At 38.1% G+C, this 8,742-nt stretch overlaps 1 protein-coding gene across 1 annotated transcript in view; it reads left to right on the top strand.

The window, feature by feature from the left end:
• The window catches only part of LOC138172037 (protocadherin-15-like), a 2,287,527-nt gene that overhangs the window by 1,991,551 nt on the left and 287,234 nt on the right, over window positions 1-8,742 (top strand). The window contains exons 22-23 of the mRNA XM_069101643.1: window positions 704-1,009; window positions 2,370-2,663. Of these exons, the coding sequence (XP_068957744.1) occupies window positions 704-1,009; window positions 2,370-2,663 (600 nt within the window). The remainder of the gene's footprint in view (window positions 1-703; window positions 1,010-2,369; window positions 2,664-8,742) is intronic.

Here is an 8,742-nt window from a genome sequence, read left to right as displayed (position 1 = left end):
TCTCTCTCTCTCTCTCTCTCTCTCTCTCTCTCTCTCTCTCTCTCTGTTTCTCCACATGTGGTGACACACATCTATAATCACTGGGACTGGCGGAGGCAGAAACTAGTGAATGTCATGTGATTGAGGGTTCTGAATTACAGTAAGCTAAGCTGATAGTTTGTCTGCACTGTCTGGCATTAATATCTCGAGACCCTTTGGTCAGGGTCATCAAGTGTCCTAAGGAGGAACAAATGAGAAAAGCCCAGAGAATGGGTCAAAGATATCATTCCAATCAGTAGTGGTGAAGTAGCTAGGAGGCAAAATAGACAGAATTCTGGGCCTAGAGTCAGGAAGACCCGAGTACAAATTTGCCCTCAAACACTTGCTAGATGTGTGATTCTGGGCAAGTCACTCAACCCTGTTTGACTCAGTTTTCTCATCTATAAAATGAACCAGAGAAGGAAATGGAAAACACTCCAATATCTTTGCCAAGAAAAGCCAAAATAAGACTATGAAGAGTCAGACACGACTGAAATGATTGAACAACAATAACAAGCCAATGGACTTCCAATCAGGAATAAAATAATTAAAATTAGCATTTTTCCTGAATGTAATGTAAATAATATATATAATATTATAGTATATTAAAGTATTTTCTTATAATTTATAACTGATTTGTAATTCATGAAGTTATTTTAATCTCCTTGTTTCTTATTTCCTTCAGGCCACAGATCCAGATGCTGGCATAAATGGTCAAGTACACTATAGTCTAGGAAACTTCAACAATCTTTTTTGGATCACTTCAAATGGAACCATTTACACAAGAGTTAAGCTTAACCGGGAAGTAAGAGACTACTATGAGCTGGTTGTGATAGCAACAGATGGTGCAGTACATCCTCGGCATTCGACGTTGACCCTCGCAATAAGGGTCTTGGACATCGACGACAATAGCCCTGTTTTCACCAACTCTACCTACACAGTTGTTGTGGAAGAGAATCTCCCAGCAGGCACCATCTTCCTTCAAATTGAGGTACGTTAAAGGAACACATTCAGTGTGTCCCTAGCTCTGTCATCCAGAAGTCATTTTTCTTCTTTAAGTTATTTTAATTTTTAATTTTTGTAATTTTTGTACTTTTAAAAATTTATTTAAATTTTAAATAAAAAATTATTTATTTAAAAATTAATGTGATAGAATAAAAGCTTGAAGACAGGCTACATCAGTCAATCAATGCTCAGTTATTAATTACCTACTACATGCCATTCACTGTGGGCATCAAAATATAAAGAATGAAACAATTCATAGTGGTAAAGAGATTTCTTACATTCTAACACATGTATGTATGTACTTATTGGAATATATTATTTATTCTAACATATGTATGTATGTACTTATTGGAATATATTATTTATTCCAGTTTATTTTTTTTAGAAACCTGTTCTCAGATTTGTTGAATTGGAATTTGAGGGAAGACAATATAGATGTCTTTGTCTCTGTCCTCGCTTCTCCCTCTTGGATTCCATACATCCCTTTAAAGTTCAGCGCAAGTCCCACCTCCTACAATACACCTTCTCTAAGTGTCCTACTTGCCTGATTATTTTATATTTATTTTGAATATATTTGTTTTTACCTATTTATGTACATGACTCTACCTTCATCCCTTGTAACATAAGGTCCTTGAGGGCAGGCTTATTTCCTTTATGCATTTTTATCCCTAATCTCTGGCACATAGAGGACATTTAGTGATGGTATGTGGAATTTAATTGAACATATTATCTTTAAAATGGGATTATACATTTTGAAAAAGAAAATAAAGGGGGCAGCCAGGTGGTGCAGTAAACAGAGCACCTGCCCTGGAGTCAGGAGAACCTGAGTTTAAATCTGGCCTCAGACATTTAACACTTACTAACCATGTGACCTTGGGCAAGTCACTTAATCCCAACCGCCCTCACAAAGCAAAAAATAAATGAATTAAAAACCCTGAGAGTTCTATCCTTAATGTGATTTCCACTAGTTTTTGTTGTTGTTCTTGTTATTGTTCTTTATTTGTTAGTTTAATTTTGTCAGTAACAGCACGCTTGTAAGTATATGTATTTTTTCTTTCTCCAGAATTACGGTATGTTATTCCTTTAGGGAGGGAACTATTTTGTCATTGTTATTGTTGGTGTACTCAAGCATAGTACCTGGCACATTTTAAGTTGGCGATTAATAAATGCTTGTTAAGTGAATGAATGCATGAATGAATGAATGAATGGCTGAATGAATGAATATGTAGAAATTTTGAGAAGTCCACAGCACCCTTGGCACTAAAGCCTTACTTAACTTGATCCTGCATCTTTTTTATCACTTAGAACTCCCTCAATCTAAACCTTATTCTATTGTCTCATAACAGGCAACTGATGTTGACCTTGGTGCCAATGTTTCCTACCGGATCCGAAGCCCAGAAGTGAAACATTTATTTGCCCTGCACCCCTTCACAGGGGAAATATCCCTGTTGAAGAGTTTGGATTATGAATCCTTTCCAGAAAATGAAGCCTACATCACATTTCTCGTGGAAGCTTTTGATATTGGAGGAACCATGCCCCCAGGCATTGCCACTGTCACAGTGATCGTGAAGGTAAGCAAGAGATTGCACATACTCCCAAAATCGACTTGTACAGTTAAAACCAAGATCCAAGGTGTTTGGGTAGGTCACTGCATTTTTAACCATGAGTGTTTCTTTTGATTTTTCTATATCATAAAACTTGTCTTTCCCCGTATGTGATGTTCCTTTATTTTTCCAGCAACTGTTAGAAGTGTTTATGCTATACTCTTTACTCACATTTTCTTTTCCCCTCTATAATCAAGACATTATAAATACATAAAAAAATAAACAATAAAACTGTGCAAATTTTAAAAAGAGAAAGTATAGTAAAGAGAGTATTCTCTTAAGTCAGGAAGATTTGAGCTCATTTACTATCTCTGACAGAGTAGCTGCATGATCCTGGACAGAACACTTAATCTCTAACCTTGGGCAACTTTCTAAGAATACAAATTTGCAGAACAGTTCCTATGATGCCCATTGGTCATAGACTGGCTAAGCAAATTAAGCTACAGGAATAGAATAGATTGTGACTAGTGTACAAAACAAGAACTATGATGGTGTAAAGTGTAAGAAAACTGAAAAGGTAGAAAGGGCCAGGTTATAAAAGTTTTGGTTGTCAATATTAATTTTGGAATTAATGTGATTTGTTCTATTCTTTTACTTAGAAAAGTCTCAATTTAGATGGGTCTATAGGGTCATGTATTTTCACGGATACAGGATGAATAACAATATTCTGAATATTTACTTTTTCACTATATCTAATTCCATTCATTCAATTAAATTTATCGCACATTTATTAACCCACCACTATGTTCTTGAAAGTGGGGGATGGGAGAGGAGGATACTACTGGAAATAAATTCTATAACTTTCCCTGATTTACATTGTATGATGGAAACAGCATATGTATATCCATAATAAAGGGGAGAATCTGGAGGCAGGGTCACAAGAACCTGGAAAGGGCAATAAAGAAAAAGCAACCTGTGGGAGCTTGTGGTTTAGCTCTAGCTTTGAAGGAAGAAAGGAAGTGGTCTAAGAGACAGAAGTGAGAAGAGAGTGAATTCCAGGTATCAGGGATAGACTGTGCAAAGTCATAGATCTGGAAGATGACCAGGTGTCAAGCATGGAGAATAGCAGAGAATACAATTTTTCTATCCTATACTGGAAATGGAGAGTGATTTATAACATAGGTACCTCAGGCCTGGACTGTGAATGCTCAGCAGGGGAGTACTTGATCAGAGGAGAGAATCTCCAGTACTCTACTGTCAGAACTGCTCAGATCCAAGGTCTTATGTCAGTTTTTGAATTGCAGACACACACCCTTAGCAGATTCTAGATAACTTTTCTCGGCATTTGGAAATAAGGATGTCCGCCAGAGATTGATTTCCCATGTCAGCAAAGATCCTCATTCTGGTAAATTTCAAAAGGTTAATTGCATCTGGCAATACCAGATTATGAAACCTAACTCCTTTCTGGGTCCCATGCTTACCTCCTCTCCACTTCCCAGCTGTCAGGCGTGTATACTGGGTGGCTCTATGAGATGTTTGTAGGCATGGCTCTGACCGATGAAATTCCTTTTACAGCATTCCATTCTATGTCTGGTGTTCCCCAGAGTATTGCCACCAGGAATCTGCCTAGTGCATTTTGTTGTTCAGTCATTTCTGACAATCTAGGACCCCTTTGGGGGTTTTCTTGGCAAGGAGTTTGGAATAGGCTGTCATTTCCTTCTCCAATTCATTGTATAGATGATGAAACTGAAGGAAACGGGGCTGAGCAACTGCCTAGGTCACATCTGAATGTGTGTCCTCACTCAAGAAGTTTCTGTTTCTTCCTATCATATTGAAGATAAAATATAAATTTCTCCATTAGATATTTAAAAACCTTCACCACTTGATTGCAACCCAGTTTTTCAAGTTGATTCGAACTGTTTTTCTAGCTGGTAAAGGATATTTTCCAGACAAACTGTCCTCTTTCCTGTTTCCTGGACATGCATTTTAGCTCTAATCACCGTGCCTTTGCGAGAATCCTATCTCGGTTTCAAGTTTCCTAAAAGCTTCCTGTATATCATTTTCCTCACCTGCAAACTGAGGGAATTGGACTGGATGGTCTCTAAGACCCTTTTTCACTTTAGAGCTCCTGGAACACAATGGATTCTTACTGAATTGACTGTCGTACAAGCAGCCCATTTCCAGACACTTCCAGGAAGGCTACTTTCATTTTTTTTTTTGTCATTTAGGTAATTGTTCATGATTCCCAGGTTATCTTGTGGAGTAAAAATTGGCTTGATTAGATCCCAAGCAGCCTCAATTGCTTGTTGCAGGGAATGTTCTTAGGTAGAGGGTCAGCCTGAGTGAATGAATGCCTTAATGTTCTGTCTTCAACAGCATCCTGCTGACATTACCTAGGACTAGCTAGGGGGATACATTTTTAAAGATTCCCTCAGGAACTGGCCTTGGAATTGGTGAAGAAAAATCCTCAGCCCAAATCATTTTTATATTTGATGATATCTTTTTTGGTTTATTTTTTTATGTACACAGAAAGCAAAGAAATAGTATTAACTGAAACTGCCAGTTACCCCAAGGATTGGGATTTCCAGGTATAATTCCAGGCTTACAGTCATTACCTGACTTGTCTAAACCCTTACAGCCAATTAAGGTTAACTCATGCTGGTTCACAAGTTTCACAAGCTAAGTTTATACCTGAGAATTAGGGTAAGCTATGTCTCCTAACCATTTGTTTCTTCTGTTATATCTGGCTGCTTCCCTTTGTTAATTATAATTAATATAGAAATGAAGTAGTGCCAGTAATTTGGCAGAGATACACAAATATGATGTGATTCAAAATGTTTACCATCAAAGGGCAATTTAAAGATGTATGTTACCTGCAAAGTGATGATGATCATGATAGATGACATTTATACAGGACTTGTTCTACATCAGGTACTGTTCTAAGTACTTTATTTTTTTATTTCATTTGATCCTGACAATAGGGCAGCTAGGTGGTGTAGTGGATAGGGTGTAGGGTCTGGAGTCAGGAAGACTCATCTTCCTGAGTTGAAACCTGGCCTCAAACACTTATTAGATTTATGATCTGAGGCTAGTCAATTAGAATTGTTTTTCTTAGTTTCTTATCTATAAAATGAGTAGGAGAAAATACCAAACCACTCCAGTATCTTTGACAAGAATACCCCAAATGGAGTCGTGAAGAATAAGGCATGACTGAAATGACTCAACAACCTCTTGGTGACCCCTGCTTTTTACAAATGAGGAAATAGAGGCAAACAAAGGTTAAGTGATCTTGCCAGGATCACAGAGATAGTAAATGTCTGAAGGTGGATTTGAACTCACATCTTCCTGACTCCAGGCCCAGTGCTCTATCCATCATACCCTCTGGCTGCCTAAACGAAACTAGCTGCATGAATCCTTTTAGGAAAGTTGCTTAAATGAATACACTAGTTGGGGATGGGGTAGGAGGAGAGAATGTTGCTTTTTGATTAAAGTGAATTAAAATTTTGTATTTTTTTCCGAGATTTAAAAAACACAATAGATAATGTTTCTTCAATCTATGAAGCAAAAGACATTCATTAAAGACTTAGCATGTGCCAAGTATTGTGTTAATTGTTTGGGTTATAAATAGAAAGCAGAAAGCAGTCTCTGTCCCCCGGGGCCTCACATTCTAATGAGAGAGACAAATTGTACCAAAATCTGTAGATAAAAGACATAAAAGATCTAGGAAGTGACCCTTGAAGAAGAGATGAGTTCTGGTAGTTGCACAGGGGTTGGGAAGGATGGCCAGGAAATGGTTCCTACAGAAGGTCATCTTAGAACTAAGGCTTGGAGGAAGTCAGATAATCTAGGGGGTAGGAATGAGGAAGGAGGGAATTTCTAAATATGAGGAATGACCACAGTAAAGGCATGAGCTGGCAGATGGAGTATTCAGTGTGAGGAGACAGCAAGTAACAGTAAATTAAACCGTGGAGCAAACGGAGGGCAGATATGAGTGAGAAGAACAGAAAAAGAAATACTTTTGCCTTAATGAGTGTTTGGACTGATTCGATCTAATAATTGTTTAAAAAGAAGGGGGGGGTGGCTAGGTGGTGCAGCGAACAGAGCACTGGCCCTGGAGTCAGGAGGACCTGAGTTCAAATCCTGCCTCAGACACTTAACACAAAAAATTAGCAGTGTGACCTTGGGCAAGTCACTTAATGCCAATTGCCCTCCAAAAAGCCCCCCCAAAAAAGTGTGGGGAGGGGAGTTAGCTTCTATGTCTATAAATTCTCCATCTAAAGTCCGTGTGGGGCAGAATAAAACATGTTTTTAAGTATATACATGCACGTGTGTGTGTGTATAATACTTTTTTCCCATAAAACTTATGGAACGAATTGAAGAAACCCATGACTGAAAAAGCTTCATTTGTTGGAATGCTGGGGAATTCCATTCCTGAAATTTGATTGAAATTTTAATGGGAAAGATTGAATTGGAATTGTGTTCTGAGAAGTGTAAAAGTAGTCCATGAAGAATAATTTCCTAGATCATCATTGCTTTGTCTCCACAATAAAATTTCCAGTTCTCTGGATTCAATCCTTGTAGTGACAGAGTACGGGACTCATCAGAGTCATGAAAGGGCACTGCAGAATGACAGTGGCCCCTGTCTGTGTATTACTATATAATTGTACATGAAGCCAGAGCATCACAGTGGAAAGTGAGCCAGTCGCAGAGTCAAGAAGACCTGTATTCAAGTCCTGTCTCTGCCACATACCAGCTGTGTGGTAGAAGAAGACAGCATTTAGTCTCTTGGTGCTCCCAGGTGAATCTCTCAAATTTTCACTTATACGGTACTTTCTGATGTTTATTGGCAGAGGTTTTGCAGGGGGAGTTCATTATATAAATGAAATCACACATTAGGGTAAAAAAAAAACATACCACATGAAAAAATACATTAAAATGTAATGTAATTCAATGCAACAAATACAACACCATGCAGGTAGCATAGTAGGATGGGAGTTTTCTCTAGAACAATCCAGGATTTGCCCATTGGTCTATAGAACACCTGGAAGGTTTTGTGTCTTTCTTAAAGCAAGGGCAAGGCAGGAGTGCCCATCCAGTCTTCATGAAACTCTGCAGATTTGCAAGGCATCTCGGACTTGCCCTGTACCTCCTTTAGAGAACTTATCTAATTTTTGGCAGAAAACACATGACAAAATTGTGAAGGAACACTACTATCTACATTTAAGGGTTTCTCAAATTAGCTTCTGGAGCTGGGTTAATCAATAAAGGCAATTCCCTATGGAATGAGTTCTGCATAAAGAGGCTTTTCTATGCCAGGGGATGATATATCATGTGCCTGTAAACCTTGAACTGAAGGATAGGAAGAATTTATAGACAATGAGAGAAGAGCAAGCTTCCCTCTTTATGGCTTTGTTTCTGCTACTTAAAATACCACCTACTTAGATAGAAAAGGTTAAGACTTGACATGTAGATATGTCACCCTATAAAGTATATTGTAAGTTAGTTTCCAGAGTGCGTAAACTCCCTGCATTTGGAGTCTGAGAAGATGCATCCAATCCCAGCTCTGTTCAGTGCTGTATGATTTTGGACATGTTATCTTGCCTCCTAGAACTTCAGTCTCCTTATCTTTAATAAAGATAGTGAATGGGACAAGTCTAGACTTTCTCCAAGGACCCTTTCTGGTTCCAGTGACTATGATGCAGAATGAAGTTTGTTCATTGATAACCTTTAGAGTTCAAGCTGGTACAGGAGAATAAACCCAGAAATGTAAGAGTGGAGGTCTGGATGGCAGTCTTGGCTAAGTCAGGGAGTGATCTTGGGCAACTCATATATCCTCCTTCCTCTGAGTCAGATAATTTCAAAATGGCATCTGGATCCCAAAGCTATGTGATTTCATGATCCCAATAACTGACTTCTGGGTTATATAGAAAAATGAAATTTTATCTTAAAGAATTGTGCTTTCAAAATAAATTAACACCTTTAAATATCTAAAATATGGAAACTGGGAAAAGAATCCATTCACAAGATCACATTGCTGCAAAACTCGAACTGCAGTGAATCATAGAAGTCATTCAGTCCAACTCACTCATTTTACAAATTGGAAAAATAAGGTCCCTATTGTTGAAGTGACTTGTACAAGATCAGAGAGGGATTGTCAAACAAAAAATGTTAACCC

The sequence above is a fragment of the Petaurus breviceps genome, unplaced genomic scaffold, assembly GCF_028583685.1.
Source record: "Petaurus breviceps papuanus isolate PSGF00001 unplaced genomic scaffold, PetGlider_PUasm1.0 490, whole genome shotgun sequence".
NCBI classification, from domain to species: domain Eukaryota; kingdom Metazoa; phylum Chordata; class Mammalia; order Diprotodontia; family Petauridae; genus Petaurus; species Petaurus breviceps.
The sequence above is the reverse complement of the archived record's forward strand: the minus strand, read 5'-3'. Positions and strand labels throughout refer to the sequence as shown.